This window comes from Sarcophilus harrisii, chromosome 1 (genome assembly GCF_902635505.1).
Source record: "Sarcophilus harrisii chromosome 1, mSarHar1.11, whole genome shotgun sequence".
In the NCBI taxonomy this organism is placed as follows: domain Eukaryota; kingdom Metazoa; phylum Chordata; class Mammalia; order Dasyuromorphia; family Dasyuridae; genus Sarcophilus; species Sarcophilus harrisii.
The window spans coordinates 600671600-600690332 of NC_045426.1; the positions used below are offsets into that span (position 1 = coordinate 600671600).

General features: G+C 33.0%; 1 protein-coding gene across 5 annotated transcripts in view; it reads right to left on the reverse strand.

Annotated features, from left to right (window-relative positions):
• Positions 1 to 4411: 4411 nt before the first annotated feature.
• The window catches only part of TRPS1 (transcriptional repressor GATA binding 1), a 296456-nt gene continuing 282134 nt past the window's right edge, over positions 4412 to 18733 (reverse strand). For all 5 annotated transcript variants that reach the window (XM_031947133.1, XM_031947131.1, XM_031947130.1 and 2 more), the window contains 2 exons: positions 12766 to 12888; positions 4412 to 7266 (listed from right to left, as the gene is read on the reverse strand). In XM_031947133.1, coding sequence (XP_031802993.1) covers positions 6205 to 7266; positions 12766 to 12888 — 1185 coding nt within the window. In that variant the 3' untranslated portion in view covers positions 4412 to 6204. The remainder of the gene's footprint in view (positions 7267 to 12765; positions 12889 to 18733) is intronic.

Consider the following 18733-nt stretch of genomic DNA (forward strand, 5'->3'; position numbering starts at 1 on the left):
TAGGAACTTAATAAATGCTTGTTCACTCCCCTACTACAATGTGCTCCTTAATTTTACTGAAAATAAATCACCTTAAACATTATTTTAAAATTACTTTATCTAGATCATTCTGCTTCTAATTGTGAAATCTGTTCCCTTGTTAACGCTAAAATGTCTTTGCTAATGTTTTCTCTTTTTAGAACTTTAATGTCCTCTTAAGACTATATTAATTTGAATTTTTAAAATTATCTTCTAAGAATTTTCATTATTTTTAATATTGGCATATATGTTCTTGAGATTGTAAACTCATCAAAGGCCAGTATTTTGACTCAATTTCTATATATTTTCTACTTTTCTACATTTTTCTGACAATGATAATTGATTAAAGTAGACCAAATAAAAGCTATTAAAAACTGAACAAAACCCAGGGAAGAGCCATTTTTCATGGATCTCCAGTTGAAAAAATTCTTTCTCAGATGGATCAAGCAATCTAAAAATGAATTGAATCCTTCATACCAGATTACTCCAGCCCTTCCTCTCTTCATTTCCTGAAGCTTTATAGATGCAAGTGTATCTGTATAAACCATACCAACACCATTATTTATAACTGGTGGTAAAACTTTATTATTCAAGTTTAGATGTAACAGACATCTTTGCTGCCTGAAGATTGTTTGCATAAGAAATACACCAAGAACATGTTGTGAGTAGAAATGAACATGCACTATGAAAACCAAAATAAAATAAAATAAAAATAAAATAAAATAAAATAAAAAATTCCATGTGTTGTAAGGACAGAACAATAATAGCCAACATTCTAAAGTTCAAATCAGGACTACAATTGAGTTTTTTTTTTTTTTCTTAGCAACATGAAATCATTCCATATGAACGACATTTCTGCTGGTGAATATTGCTGCAAGATAAATTTACATTGGCATTTTGAGATGTTTCCCCCCCACCCTATCCCACCCCACCCAATCATCTATGTTTTTGTCAAAAACAGTCCATTTTAAGCAATTTGGCATATTATTACTATCAGTGTTAGTTGCCTTGTTGGTAGCCATTAAAACTATGATTTTTATCAGCCTTGTAATAGTTTTTGCCTTTCCACAGTCTTCACTATAGACTGCATAGTGAGAATATTTACAGCTCATCTACAAAAGAAAATAAAAAAAGCAAATTCAAAAGTAAAACAACAAACCTAACTTGTTCTGGTCCTTGGGGGCTAAGGGTTTAAACAAGCTCCTTAGCTACATAATACTACTTGGCATTTGTGCTGTGTCTTGCAGCCAAGGACCTCAAAGTGCTTTCCAAATAAGTACTACATTATTACTATTATTAATAATGTATTTTATTTATTTATTTTTACCATTGTACAGTGGAGGAACCTGAGGCACACAGAGGTTGCAAGTGACTTGCTGTAGGTCATTTAATGGAAGTGGAGTGAAACGGATGGAGGAGAAAAAGTAAAGTCAAGATTTGTATTTTTGGATAATCAAAGAATATTTTCTCCAAAGAATATTTTAAAAATCCCACAATAAAATGATCCTCCTCCCCCTTTCTCTGGGAGTAGAACATGGATTGGGCAATTCTACCTTTTTTTTCCTAGAGTATAACCCATGAGTATATGTAATCCAGTTGCCATTTAACATTTTTTCTATCATCAACTAGATAGATTCTGGCCTAACAATTGCCAGAACTCTTTATTTTATTATGAATGCCCATGCAAATTTCCCTGGATGATTTCTCAGTGCTATGATTAGTATCAGGATCACATGTGTCAGACATCCATGAAATAGCAATGGAAAACTGAAAGTAGATTCCTTTTGGAGGAAGGAATCATACCTTCTATTTTAGTCAAAGTATTTATTGGGAAAAATAATACTGGACTTCCAAAGGACTCAATCTGTGTTTTTTCAATTTTTCCTCATGTATAGTTGCATAATTATACCTACCTTTTATTAACATATTAGCATATTATTCAGTTTGAGTTTTACTTAGTGTTCTTTTATCTAATCCATGGCAGTCAGCAAGTTTCTGCCCACCTTGCTGACCAAAGACATCTTTAACTTTCAATGGGAACTTCATCTCAATGATAGGGAAAAATTGCTGTATCAAATCTTTAGGCCAAAGTCTGAGTTATAAGACACAAATGACCAGCAGCCCTGCTTTGGTATCCCAACTTTCATCGTCCCCAAAGGTGGCAAATATTTCATTTCCCAGAAATAATTTATTGTTTACTGACTTAGCAGGCAACAGTTCAGAGGTCCCAATACAGGTTACCTTGTGATAGTTTGCAGCCACACAGCAAGAGGCTAATAATTCCTTTATTTTATAGCAGTATTGATAATCTTCAATTAACTAAGAAAAATGTTTTTTCCCTCAGGCATTTAAAATATATACATATTTAATATTTTTGGAGCTGTAATTGCATTGGATCATAATAGATTATGTGCAGATGTGCAATCATTAACATAATGTGCTACCACAGGCTTCAACAAAGAGCTGTTAAGAGTAATATTTTTTTTTCCTTTTCATTAATATTACCTTAGAAAAGAATCCCCATGCTTGTTTTCTAAAATCTACCTTCACTAAAAGAGAACAGTTGAGAACAAAACATCACTATCTTAAGAGTAGACTTTTTTTTAGAACATCTCAATATGTCATGTAGAGAAGACTGGGCACACTATATTTCCCTCATTTGTATTACATAGTGATTTTGTTAACATGTAGAGTGCTATCCTTTTCTTGGACACTTACAGGCGCGTATCTCTCAAAACTTAATCTTCAGAGGTCTGCTGGCTGTAAACTATTTTTCCATCCCAAGCAACAGTCAAAGTGTGGGTTTATGTATGAGAAAGGAGGATAAAAAGAAGGACAAGGGGAGAGAAAAGGACAGAAGTGGTCCATATCAAGTTTGACAAGAATCATTATTCAGAGCACATAGTTACTGAATATTCAGGACATACTAACAAAAGGTACTCTGCATAGGAATGTCCTTTACCAAAGGGGGCAAAATCTCTAAAAGAGCACCTTGGGATACTGAGAAAAAAAGTCCTGTTTCAAAACAGCCCATGAGGACAGTAATCCAAAGTTTATTCTGAAAGCTAAAAACAAACAAACAAAAACCTCACCACAGTTTTTCTTACTGTTTCTTAAGATATAGGACAAAGAGGCAGTTTAGATTTTGACAAGTAAAGGGAGGGGGAAGAAAAGGGGTCACTTTTAGTGTCACCTTATATGAATAATTTTTAAAAATTGGGGAAAAACAAACCTTTTTTCAATATCCCATCTATCTCCTAAAAGCAACAACAACAAAAATAAGAATGAATGAGTTGTGTGGAACAAGATTCATCAAAGCGATGCTAACTAAAAAAGTATACAGAAACTAGATTGAAGATAAATATGCTCAAGAATAGTTTAAAAAAAGAAAGATCTTCCATGTGCTGGTCATATCTACTGTATCTGTTGTGAGGGAGGAAAAAGGGATGGCAAGGAAGGCATGCATGGCTACATTGAGCAGCCTACATGTCTAGCACACACATACACACAAAATTTTCAGGAATAGTTTTACACAAATGAAAAGGCTATACTTGTAATACTGCCCCAGTGAGTGAAAACCTCTGGCAGTGAGCTAGGTGTGAGCTGTCCAGAAATACTGTTGCTTGTAGGCTGCTAACATTATGCATGACTTTTTATTATTTTTCTTTGAAAACTTTGGACAAAATTTTGTCTGTTTGGTTGGACAGGTACCTTTCCTCTGGTACCCCTCCAATTTTGTCTGTCTAGTTTTGAGATATGGGTATCAACATTCTATCAGAAAGAAAGTGATATGCCATCATTTGAATGCAGGTACTAATTATGCCACTTCTTCCTTTCAATTATGAAAACATTAGAGCTACGCGAGATGTAAGTGAGATAAGAATAGGACCCTTCACAATGAACTCAAGCAGAGGACTTAGTCCTGATTTTTTTTTGAACATTTAAAAATGCAAAAATGAAAATGACAACATAATATTGGAAAGACATTTTAAATCCATTCACTGAAACATTCACAAACCAGTTGAGTAATCTAGGCCATCCAACTTGAAGAGATTAAGACCCTGCACTTTGGAAAAGAAAGGAACCCAAACAAAATGAAAAAAAAAAGCAACTGCATAATATTGTAAAAATGGAACGCAATGCTACTACAGAATGCAATAAAAACATGGGTGCCGAGTAGTCCAATGGCACTTATCAAAATAATTTCCGAAATGTTTCATTTGAAACAGACAAAGCAATAAAAAGAGAATATATGTTTATCATTTTAAGCATAACAATGTGAGTTAAGAGCTTAAGAATTAAAAAAAAAGTACTTGGAATGAATAGTGCTACCCTTTTTTTTTTCCTAAGTAGGCATAAAAATATTTTCATTTCCTTCTTATTTTCCATACCATTATATCAAGAAATTTCATTCATTTCATGTTACCGTTTACAACTTTAATGCACACACACACAAAAAAAAGAAGATATCTACTGCAATAGAAAGAGTTGCTTCATTACCTTGTTTGCTACATTTGCAAATGTAAACAGCGAGGCAGAGCCAGAACTGACTCTAATGCATGATGGAATATCTTTGTTGCATACGTACACTGTAGAAAATAATTATTCAATATGTCAGGCACCATTATTTGAAATGTAATACATTAATATTTACTAGAAAAATAAGTTTTTTTTTCTATTTGTTCTCCCAACTTCTTTAATGAAATAAGTTAATCTGACAGTGCATCCAGTAGCTTGTAATATCTTCTACATCTCCGTGGCAAAATAATAATAACAACAATAATAATAAACTACTGGTTGGGACAATATAATGCAAATTATTAAAGTCAGTCCTTGTACATCCTTGTAGCAAGCATTGAGGATCGTCTAACAGCACCTTTAACCAATTATTTAATGTTCAGTTATTGAGCCCTATTTCCCTGAGCAGTTATGCTGAGGAGCTTTCCCTTCATGGATAGTTTTATAAAGCCTTAAGTATTAAAAGTACTATGAGGACATACTTCTAAGAATTCTATTCAATGCTATTTAGCTATACCTGGAAGAAGTCTTCTGAAGGGATTGACCAGTATATATACCAACTGTCAGTCTGTGGTAAAAGTAACCTTAGACTCTGCCTAACCACAAAGTTTTGAAAGTATATTTAACCAGGAAAAATAAATAAATACAGCAGGTTACCCTGTGGAGATAATGTTCTCTACAAATCAGGCCCATGATATGATCTTATTATTCATCGAGCTGTTTGAACTGAAGGGATTCCTTTCATTATATTGTGCCAGGTGAGGTTAGTGACCAAGTAGTGTCTAAGAAAAGATCTGGTTCTTCACCCGAGAAAAGAAAGGCCCAGGTGAAATTACTACGGAAGCTTTAAGGACAGTGTTTATAACAATGCATACAACGGAGCCCAACTTACCCCAAATTGCAAACTAAATGACTATTGAACATTTGGACATAGCTAATGGACATAAATATTATAGGCAGGCTAGCTGAAGACGTTTTGCTCCCATCTCCATTTTTCCCTTGCTGCTTCTCCTCACACAAACCTAACCCCAACTTGCATTTTTGTGTTCAAATAAGAAATTTTACCAATGAGGGTGGTTAGGGCACTTATTCACGATTCAACTTTTGCCATTCTATTAGCTGCCCTGAAGAAAAGAAGATCTCTGAATATCTCTTTTATCCCTCTTTTATGTACAAGATTTTATGTTATCATTAAAAAAAAAATTAGGCCACTATTTCTGAGTTTCTTAATAAGTAATCAGGTCAGTCCCTTATTATATCACCATTTTATGTATACATGTATATGTATGTATTCACATACACTGCATACATGTACATAGACATATTTTTGTTCATTCTGAACAAACAGAATAACTGAGGTCTAGAGGTATTTCTCAGGGATATATATCATGGTACACTTTATCCAAGATACTTTTGCTTTATCGGGTTCCAGATGCTAATTGCTATCATCTTCCTTTTCCATTGACCACTATTCATTTCACTTTTGAATCTTGGTAACCCACACATCAAAAGAAAAGAAGGGGGAAAAAAGGTAAATAATGAGGGCTTTTATACTGGATAAGGTAGGCTCTATGAAGTGTTTTTTATAGGTCTTCATAAGACATTACAAGCTATTGAATTCCCATCAAGAAAACCTATTTCTATTTAATTGTGCTAAGTGCTAAGGTTTTACTCTTTAGGTTTTCCATTTTTTTCGGCTTGTGCATTGTTCCTATGTAGGCCCCTCTGGATGTGAGTGGTGAAGTCATACTTGTCCGTGCAAAGATGCTGGCATATGCTGCACTGGAAAGGTCCACTGTCACCATGGCAACTCATATGCAAAGCATACATCACTTCATCCAGAAAGACAATGCCACAGTGCACACATTTTGTTGAAAGTTCATCTTGAGTACTTCTATCAACTTTCTCTGTTTTTACTACATTCAAGGGACCTTCATTTTTTACATTTGATGGAGCCTTAGTTTTTTCCTTGGAGGCACCATTTGCAGTTGGCCCAGGTCTGGAATGCTTGATCGCCAAATCTAGAGGAATGTCATTGTCTGATCCAACAGCTGAAAAATGAGGAGGCAGATTAAAGGTGGGATAAGGCACATAGTTTTGGCAAGGGTTTGGTAGGCCAGGCACATGACTCAAGTAGTGCGGATTCCCAGGAACTGACAGCTTATATTTACTCCAGAATCGCAGCCAATCTGCTTCACTCTGGAAGTCATTGTGTACAAATGGAAGTCCAAAAATTGGGTACTGGTACTTTTCAATAGGGCTTCCTGGTGGTGAATAATTTGGATGTTTCGCAGGTCTCATGTATTTTTCTATTGGACTGCCTCTCTCAGAACTTCCTTTACCTTCGGATACTGATGAACTATTTCCTGGGTCTCCAGTACTTTCCTGAGGACTTTTTATCTGAATGTGCAAAGGTTGCATCCTTTTGTGAATATCCAGAGTTTGGCTGACCAACATTGGCTGCTGAGCAGAATGGCTTTTAGTCAATGAACCCTGGGCCTCATATTTACTCAGGCTGGGGAGCTGAATTTCTCTCTGGTGACCTTCAGTTAAATGATCCTCTGACCTCCTCTCTAACGGGCTTCCATTGACTTGCTCCTCACCACTACCCCTCTGCTGTTTGTTTAGCTGCTCAGCCTGAAGTGCCTCTGGGTTAAGGCGCTTTCTCGTCCGTCTCCTAATGATCTGCTCACCGTTGTTCTGTTTGATGATGTTTAAAGGCCTGGGAGTCTGCATAGAACATATGTGTAATACACAAAGGAAAGGAAATACATTAAAACACAGTGAAAATTTGTGTACAAATATAAACTATACATTGTCAAGTTGAAAAAGATTCACTAACTTGCCTTACTTTGACAAAAATGATTCATTTAAAAACAACAACCCTAAGATGAACTTTTAACTTAATTTAAATGTCTAATGTTGTTGAAACATTAAGTAAATTATCAATTTATTTTAAAATGATATTTATAAACTCACTATTTTCCCCAGACTATTATTTAATATACCAAAAAAAAAAAGCTGATTAAAAATTACTTGGTGATAACTAGGGGAAATATTTCCCACCTTCAGTTTTCGGTTGGATCTTGAGAAACTGGATGATTACTTTTGAAACTGCTTGTTAAAGTTTTGCTACCTACAGATTGACAAAATTTTATATCTAAATATGAAATTGTGTAATAACAATATACAAAATAAAACCCAACATTAGTAGGATTAAAAAATAAAATATTTATATAGGAGATCAAAGCATATTTGATGTTTCTGTTTTAGACCACTAGGAGGTCTGCCATCTTTCTTTTATTTTTCTTCCCATGTTGAGATAACATTTTAAAATCATTTAAGTGATATTACATATTAATATGTAAAAGTTTATTTTCTGTCATAGTTCTAAATCAAGGAAAAGAGATCCTGAAATCAGATTAAAAAAAAAATAAAATCAATTCAGTACCAAAGTTAAAGATCGTACAGCAATAGTAGAATGTCCAATAAACTATGGAAGATATTATTATGCATTATTGATAAGAAAATTATTATGCATACTAAGCAAATATATCAATTAATTATTTTGAATTATTATTACCATTAACCCAAGAGTATTATTCTTAAGGAATAAGTTCAATCACCACTTATTAAGTGCCTATTATGTGGAATAACTCAAATAACTTTACTTCTGTGATTTTATTCTATTATCATAACCTCCTTAAAAGCTAAATAAGGCTAGACGGCAACCCCATTTTTACAGGTGGCAAAATAAAGGTACATTTTGCCTTTTTTTAAGATTAAGATTTAGATTTTTAAGAATTAAGATTTAAAATTAAAATTTTAAGATTAAGATTTAAGATCATATTGGGAGTACTAGAATAAACAATAATTCTCTGGATTTTCAGACTAGGCTTTTTGAAGTAGATTTTGTTAGTAGGATATTCTATATGTTACAAAGTTATCAACATAGTTTCAATAAATATGTATATTAATAAATAAAGAAGCAATTCATTGTGGCCTTAGTCAAAATATGTTTTCTTCCACTGTATTCTGTAATTCTATCATTTACCACATATGTTTTATGAATTGTTTTCATGTGCATTTTTAGCAGGTATTCCTATTATGTGAACAAAGTCCATGGATGGCAATATAATCAATTTTCTACATATAGTAAAAAACCAATCTTTGTCTGAAGTTGTAAAGTTAGTAGAACTTGTTTTGCCTATAATGATAATGTATTAATTGTGCCTGATAGCTAAATCTGAAAATTAATAAATGCCATCTAATTTTTTTTAAAAGGGAACTCTTCAATCCATACACTAAGCCAGAGGGAAAAAAATCAAATGAATAGTTTTTAATTTCCATTAAGAAAGCTATTGGTATCATCAAAAATTCAATATTGACTATCCTTAAAAATGTTTCAGCTTATATTTAGTTGTGTTTTTTTTTTCTTTAATTTTTAGGGAAAAAGCACCTTTAAAGTGTTTTCACTGATGTCACAAAAGAATCTTGTAGGAAAAGAAAAGTTTGTAACCATACTCTTCAAGTTTTCATAGAAGTAAAAACCTTTGAGAGCTAAATTCCCACCTTTCTCATTATTAGAGATGAATAAATATATCCAGGAAGGTTCATGAACTTTTCTGAAAGCAGAGTGACTATCACATAGTAAGTATTTAATAAATATTTATTGACTGTCTAACTGACATTTATTTAAAACAATTGGAAGATATTTAAGACAATCAAGTTATAAAATGAAAGTTCTCTTCCCCTTGATTAAGTAGTGTTTATTTAATAATGTAATGGAAATTTTGTGTCATTGTTATCAAGTGCCCTTCCTTTTATATTCCTTCCAACTTCTAACATTACTTGAAAACTACATCTTTGTAAATTCTACTACACTGTTAGTACTATTGCTGGTGATTATTCTTTTTAAATACTTCATTGCCAGGTACAGGCAATTGTTCTCTCAATAACTAATCCTTTGACTAAATCTCTTTCTCCTGGATCTCTCTGTTGTCTTCTACAACTTCTTGGGCATTCTTCAAAATTGTCTCATACTTTGGTATCTTGTTTAGACTTATTCTATACTCTGTCTTCTCCCCTCATCCTTGATGGCCTTGGACATCTATACTGATGATCCATTTAAAATCCTGCTTGCGCATTTCCTTGAAGTCTTCAACCCTAAAGCTTCCATTTCCATTTTATTTCTGTAACCCATCACTGTGAGTTAATAGGATAATAACCAAAAACCTAAAATTCTTCACTCTGAATTCTTTCACTTTGACCCCAGGCATCTATTATTTTCTACCTTGTATGTACAACCACAGTGACTTTTTGTCCTGTGATAACTTTATATTTTTCTATGTCCTTTTGTCTCTGCTATTTTCGCCATGCTCCATATCTAAAAAAGAGATTCTTCCCACTTCATTTCTGAATTCCATCTCTTTTTCAAAATTCAAATCATGAACCATCTCTGTCATAAAGTCTTCCTAGATATTCTATTCCATCTGAAAATTACTTTCCCAATCAAATTTCTCTTGGCATTTGGCCTAAATTATGCCACAATATTTAACACATAAATGATACTTAATCTTTATCTGTAAACTGACTGCTATATCATGCTCTTTTTTGTATCATAATCATTTTTGTACTTGTCCTTTTTCACTATAATGCTGTTTTGTAAAAACATGGCCCCATTTCTTACCTAGTGCCTAGTATCCCTGTACCTTGTGTAGTTCCTAGAACATAGGCATTTAACAATAAATTTTAATTGAAATTATATTTTAAGTTAATAATTTGTGGGAAATGTATGGTTTTTTATTTTTATTATTTTTTCTTTTATTTTTTCCAACTTTACTATAAAATGTGAGAGCATTATTTTAGTATTTTGCTTCATAAATATAATGAGATATGAAGGGATGTATATGTATGTGTGTGTATTCTTTCAATTGAAGCCTTCAATATATATGAGATCATTTAAATTATTATAACTTGGTAGAGCAGAAGCTTAATTAAATTTCTAGCCCATGATTGGCCAAAGTTCAGTTAAAATCATTAATGTCAATGATCATTAAGTTGAAACTTATTACTGTACTTGAATGGTGCAAGTAAAAAAAAAAAAAAAAGAAAGTGGTTTAGAAAGGGGAAAAGACAATCCTTTCACAGACTACACAATAAGAAAAACTTTTATAGGTTGTTCACAATGGACATTTGTAATGTATATATGTGAAAAATGCTCCCAAGGTCCATATATGAAAATGTTTTTTTAAAATCAATTTCTCTAAACATGTGAAAAATATACTGAGTAGAACTGAGAATAAGAATAATACTACAATAGCTATCAAAATTAAGGAGGAAGAATGCTTCCACCAGGAAAGAAAATTCAAAGGCATCTTATTATTGTCTTCAAATATCAAGAGACCTGTCGTATGGGTAAAGGATTAGAGCTTTTTTGTATTGTTCTGGGAAATATAACTTGGACCAGTAGGTAGAAGTTGGGTATGTTTTGTTTCAACAGAAGGAAGAATTTCTCTTAATTATTTGAACTCTCCAGAAATGAAAAAGAACATTTCAATAAACATTTTCTGTATCTGTAAGGGTATTTTTTGCATTTGTATCCCCTTAACCTGGCACAATTCCTGACATATAATTTAATAACTACAACATATTGATTGATTAGTTAATATAGTGACTTTTTCATTATTGGAGGTATTTTTTAAAAGACTACATATCTTCTTTGCTAGGTATTTTTTCCTCAAATAGGGATCAAATTTTCTGACCTTTGAGGTTTCTATGATTTTATTAAATGGGATATTCTTTTCTAATATTTCAAAGATGGATGTAACCATCAGATGAAATACATAAAATAAAATGTTTGACTAAGTGACTTGCATTTTCAGAATGGAAGAATTTGTTTTGTAATTAGTCTACTTTCTGTTGGAAATTGGACAATCTCATTACATGGCATGGTACATGGAAAATTTGCCAACTTAAAATCAATTGAACTTGAGTTCAAGTTTTTACTACTTGTTATTTTGCCTGTTTGGGTCTCAACAATATATATCTGGTAAAATAGGGTCAATTATATGTATACTTTCAATCTCTTAGAGATGATAAGCATTTTGTAAGAATAAAGTACTGTGAAAATGTTAAATATGGGTAGGCAGGTGGTGCAGTGGATTGAGCACCAAACCTGAAGTCAAGAAGACCTGAGTTCAAATCTGGTCTCAAACACGTAACACTTCCTAACTATGTGATCCTGGGCAAATCAGTTAACCCCAATTGCTTTAACAACAACAACAACAACAAAAAAAAAAAAAAAAAAAAAAACTAGAACATGTTAAATATCATCATAATCATCATCACCATCCCACAACATTCTTTTTATTGTATATTTATAAAGAATATGGAAAAGCTCATAGAAGTCACATAGGCCAACTGCTGCATATTAGTGATGAGGAAGAATGAAATCTGGAGAGGTCTAAGGAGTAGTAAGTTTTAGAGTTAGGAATTGAATCCAGGTCTCATGGCTCCAAAGCCAGTGGTGTTCTTTTCTCTCATGAAATGGCTTATATGTCATATTACCCTTGTTGATTCTATTATATCTAACAGCACAAAACTCAACATAGTCTCTAAACTTAATCTTCTGTGCATCATTTGGGATCTTAGGAACCTGATCTCAACCTCAAATAAAATTTAGGAATCAAAAGCATCATTTTACAAAAAGAAATGCTTCTGAAAATGTCTTTCCCATAAAAAGCTTTCTCCTTAAATGTAACATTTTGGCATTTCTGAAGACAAAAGGAACAACAAGAAACTTTAACGCTGTGTCTATTCTCCTACTGAACCCACGATATTCATATTTTGGATAGAATCCTCAGCTTTGAATTTTTCACACAAAATATTTTAATATCCTTTTATAGGATCCTTCTTCTAACACAAATAAATTTCAATGAATCCTGAAAACATTTGTTAAGCCATGTGCCAAGTGAAATTCTTAGAAATCAAGTTTTTCTTCTCTTATATTCAAATAATTAAATGCACCACTGATGATTTCCCTTCAGCATTGTAGCCTGCTTCCTAATGAATTACATGTGATCTCTAAGTGACCATATTGAAAAAATATGCTAAGAAATTAAATGAAGGCCAATTCCAATCACACAAATAAGCCCATACCATAGCTACTCAGATTTAGCCTTGCCATATAAACCTTTTCCTAAAACAAACTTAGTAAGTTCTTCCTACCGAGTGGAGCTTCTGGTAGAGGCCACACGCGTTGCATACGTAGCCGCCATTGGCATTCTTTCGCCAGAGAGAGGTCTTTGTGGTCAGGCAATTGGCACAGAAAACACCCGAGCCTCTACGTCTCTGAAATGGAGGAAAAAAAAAACATGCACAGGTCAAAGGTGAGTCACATGATCAGGAGAGAAAGAACAAATCAGCCAGAGAGTTTTGTCTCTGGACTAGGAACAATGACAGTATAAAACCACACTGCCATAATGAGGTCAGGTTCAATTGTGTCTAATAGGCTCCACTGATTTTCAATATAATTAACCCTACAGTGATGGATGAGGTGTGTGGAACACCAAAGACTTTTCACAGACATAGCTCTAACTTTTTGAACTTTGGGGTTTGTGCCTTTTAATGATGGCTGCTAAATGCTGCACTCTAAAATATACCTTTGAAAAGTGTCAAAGCAAAATCTGAGAGACATAACATCACAAATATGGATGATGTAATTTGGAAACAGCAGCAGGACTGTCGTGTTGGTTTTAAAATGTGGTCAGTCTGGAGCACATGTAGAAAATGAACCATTTAAAATTAATTGTAGTCTCTTTCTTTGCAGCTTTCTTGTAATAGAAGTTATTAGCAGAAAGCAGGACATTTGATTCCGGTCTTTCTTTTACAATTGTAAAGTCTTCAACAGAATACTGTTTATTTCCCACAACTCCTAGGGAATGAGTATTGACCTCTGCCAAACCAATGAGAAGTACAGTATTATTAATGAGACCTTTTATGAACTTAATCCTAAAGCCAGGCAACATTGTCTGTCTATTTATTTATTTTTCTGCACTCAGCAAGGAAATCATGGATTTTTAATTCAAATTTATTTTAGTCAACTGGTAATGCCCTCATCAGCTTCAATAACAATTTCAGAATATTTAGTGGGAGATAAATTTATAAGTATTGCTTATGACATTCTCCCTAACAAATAATAATTTCATTAACCTCATTTAAACAAAAACCAGGCTGTGTTTGTAGGCACAAATACTAACAAATAGAAAAATAGCATTTTCTTGCTAAAAAAAAAAAAAAAAAAAAAGCCTGAATTACAACTCAGCTCTACTTTCTCTAAGTAAATATCATAATAAAAACCCCACATTTTAGATAAGGGGTGGGGGGAGTCTCCATGGAAGCCAAGTTTAATAGAAATTAAGAATGACTAACATAATAAGTTCAAATTTCAGTTTCATAAAATTTAAGAAATTTATTTAACTTCAGTCCATACTGTAGAAGAGTGGTATCATTGCCAAAAAAATACAATGGTTATAATTGTACTCTGATACATTTCAAATGGAAAGCTTTCTGCAGACATAATTTTGGCTTCGAGACTGGAACACTTTCTTGGCATTGAAAGGGCATTTGATTCATCGGGTGTTTCACAATGTATCACTAAAAAGACCTGGTGAGCAGCCAGTTCCCTATAGGGTAATTTTTCCATCCAGATGCAAGTGCTATCAGAGGCCCTCGTCAGCTAAACTAATTATGATCTTGCATTTGCTGATGCCTGCTCACTCTAACATTCGACATCCTCCATTAATCATCAATACAAGGAAAATGAATGAAACGTAAAGAAATGAGGGTTGGTAAGCTGCATAGCCATAAAAATCTAAAATGAGTGCAATAATTTAACAAGATTGGGGAAATGTTTTTAGTGAGCACAAAGTCAGGCGAACAATTGCCCTTTTAAACCAAGAACACGATTTCATTAGTACAGCAGGTTATGCTACTTTGGGTGATATAATAAAATCTAGATTGTCATCAGTATAATCTCTTGCTCCTTTCCTCTTTCTCCCCACCCTGGAGTCAGAAGGAAGAATGCCTTGCATTTCTCTAAATCTTGATAGTAAGACCACATCTTGTATGTCAGCCTGCAGCAAATTCTGAACTTGATGCTTTTTTTGAATGGAAACTACCACAAAATATGAAAAGCTTTCTGCCTGATATCTATCAGTTCTAAAGACTTGTGTTTATCAAAACTACTCGACTTCCCCCTTTACACAAAGAAATACTAGGGAGTGTCTGGCTAGGTAATCATTGTGAAACTCCTCTAGGTTGTAGAAGATTTTTTTTTTTCTTTCCTAGAGCTTAATAACTGCTTTGGCAAATAAACATCATCTTGATCCACATAAAGGCAATGGAAATGTCTATTTGGAAATTAATACATATATGGCTGAGGCTCAAATTTGATTGTGGAACCATTTATTCCTACTTTTCTTCCCTGATGCCCTGGGTGCCTGCTACAACATGCCAAAGTGGGTGTAATCCTAATTTGAGTGAATGTTCCTATTTTGGCAAACTTCATACTTGATTCTTTTGCAAAGGAGCTAATCTTTTTATAGTTAAAATAAATATTCTGAAGATCGATATGTACATACATATACATGTGATATATATATATATATATATATATATATATATATACACACACACACACAAACTTTACCATCTATGTTTCTAAAAAAATTTTGTATTATGGAATATTTGTACATCAAATTCTATTTTTATTTCCCTAAGGAGGATAGCCATTGAAGGAAATCCTACCATTAATGCTTTCATAAAGTGAAGAAAAATTCTGTAAGAGAATTTAGTCTTTCTTCCTTTACCTCATCTATCTTTTTTGATTGATTTATATGGATCAGGTTTTCTAAAAGTGGGACCACAGTTATTGCTAATATCAATAAATACTTCTTTTATTCCTGTTGCCTTATCAAGTGTGAGAATAGAGGTTGAAGATAATTGAGTAAGGTGGTGTCTCTCTCTCTCTCTCTCACACACACACACACACACACACACACACACACACACTGAAATAGGGCCATGTTTATTTTTGGTACCAGGGCACAGAGTAGGAAAAAGTATAGATATTTTTCTTCTAAAAATCATCTCCCATGTGACCACATCTGGAAACTACTATAAATAGTAAAAAGAACTATTCTTTTGCTTTTAGAAGATCCAGGAGTGCTCAACTGGAAGTAGAAGAGGCTGGAATCATATATAATATACCATATACACACATGTATAACCTAGATATTGTCCAAAATATTATTAATATCATTATTTTTATTATTCCCATTTTACAGACAAAGAAATGGAGGCTTATAGAAATTAAATGATTTCAACTTCGCAAACAAATAGTGTCAGTGCTGGAATTTCAATTCAGATCTTCATGATTACAAATTTAACACTTTAGTCACTCCACTATACTGCAGTATTGTCACAAGGGACATGCTTAACTATTCTATGAAGCACAACAAGCTCCTAAGCTATTATTAGGTACTGTAGAATATGAAGGAATATCTTTAGATGAAGGTAAAGATTTTCTAAAAATAAAATATAAAGCCTCAAATGGATGAGTAAGAATGCCTTTTTTCATAATGTTGATGATGTGCCATTTAAAATATGATAATTTTTTTTAAATTGCAGTAACAGCTCAAAAAATTTCCTTTAAGATTCAGCCAAAGTCCTACCTTTAGCAAGAACCCTGTTCTGATTCTTCATCTTAGTGCCTTGCTTATGAGATTAATAACCCACTTCCAATTTATCCTGTAATTATATACAAATATATGTATATTATATATATGTGTGTATGTATGTGTATTATATATGTATATATATACATAAGCATAATTATGTCAGTGTATTATTGTTTATATGATCCCTTATTATAAGATTTTGAGCTAGAACTTTTGTTTATTTGTGTTTTTTTTTTATCCCTTTGCCCTTCTTTGTATCCCTAATGATTAGTACAATTACCTAGCTCATAACAAGTACTTAAAAATAGTAGTTGAATGACAGATTTGAAGGGCTCACTTCAAGATTCATATGGCTGCCAGTGGTCTGGGAAAATGTTTGGGACATAATAGGTGTTTAATAAATGCTTCCTGCTCCACATTCTTTTTCTAGAAACTTTTGAATTCTGTACTTGTTTTTCCTAGTTTTTTTCTTCTCCATTAAATCTTTAGCATCCCACTGCCTGTGATGTCAGAGCTCAGAAATCATCTACCTTATTCCTACAAAAATTTCTCTTCCTTAGTTGCCTGGATGTGAGAGAAAAGAAGAATCCAGATGGCCCATATATTAACTAATAAGAAAGGAAAAGTGATTTTCCATGAGGTTATCTTTGTGAACAACATCACAATCTTGATTGAGTCCAATTCTTTTTTTTTTTTTTTTGCTAGAGCCTTAACGTTTCCTCACTAGACATTACTGACCACCACTTGCAAACGAGAATTGAATGGATGTTTTTTTTCTCTGAATCTCTTTTATTGCCCTACTTTACATGTCTTTGTTCCTGGGCTTTTTCCATTATAGATCTTGTGCCTCCTTTTACCCTTTCCAAGTGTTAAAATGTACCACAATAAAGGTTTATTGATTTAAGCCTTACTGGCTTATATAAACTCTTGGTGACAATCTTCTCTGAGGCTAAGACAAGATTCTTAGTATAATGAAGCTGGCATAACTAAGATAAAAGAGGTGATAAGAGTGTATTCTAATGTCCTTAGAACTTATCATCATTATTGTATTCTTTGCTTCTCAATGTTTAATGACAGTGGTTATTACCACCACCACCACCACCACCACCACCACCACCACCACCACCACTCTATGGAAACATGTTGTTTCTCCCTTTAGATAAGACTATTAATGTTAGAAATGGTAAAACTCCTACAATTCACTTATGTTTCAAGCACAAAATTCAGAGTTGTGCACTTGGTGGATTCTTAATAACCACATTAATATCAGTTCCACATAAAACCAACTTTTGCTTTATTCTAAGTCACCTTATTTATTATTTTTGAAAATTAAGAGGAATTTTTTTTTTAATCTCTTCTGGTCACATTTGTTTGCATTGAAGTGGGCAGAACTAATTGATCATTTTCCAATAAATGAAATACAGAATACTCATTTTGTAACCATATGTGTTTTTGCATAAATTTTCATTATACTATAATTGATATTGTTCAATTATTGTTATTTTTAAACAAATATCATTCTCTTGGTGTTCACAGAAACATTCATCCCCTTATGTATCTCTTTCTGTGTGTATGCAGATTTACAAACCCATACTCCTCTGAAAAATTCTCTTTCTGCAGCAACAGCACCTCTCCTGCCTCCATGTTGGCTTATAACCCCATAAAGAGAATTCTGAGAGAACAGACAAGAGAGAAATGTAAAAAAAACAAAAAACAAAAAAACAATCCTTGAAGAAATTCCTGAAGATCCATTCACTAGTATCTATAGTCTTCTTTCAAGATGACATAGACTTAACCATATTTTGCAGCAATTGAAGACTGAAGGGAGATTTATTTCTCTATCCATACTCTCAAAGAAAACTCAAATTCCACAGAAAATCTATTTTTTTAATCACAATTATTTTAATAGAAAAATTCTAAAAGAAAGATCCACTTGTCAACTAGGAGAAGGGATGGGGGGAAGGAAGGGTAAAATTTTGGAACACAAGGTTTCGCAAGAGTGAATACTGAAAATTATCCATGAATATGTTTTGAAAATAAAGCTTTATTTTTTTTTAAAAAAAGGGAAAAATCCAATAAAAGAAGTTAAGCACTTCATTTTTTCAGGGTTAGACTTGTAATTTTCAGGTTTCATTTGGATTGTTTATATATTATTTCTGCCAGTCAATAATTTCATGAAAGGGATTCAAGTCGATGATAGCCGCACTTAATTGGACAGAATTTTGAGAAGAGATGACTGGTATTAAGGAGAGTTTCTTTATTGGGAGAAAATAGCTACTCTCAGAATATATTAACTTAAAATTGATGTGATAATTATTGAGAATTTTTCTGAATACTTCTCTTCATGTGCCAACTGTGTCATCATTTGGTCTGGATACTCTAAACATTAGTACTGTTAGTGCCACAAAAAATATGATCTATAAATATTCCAAAATTAGAAACGTTTAATGCAATGA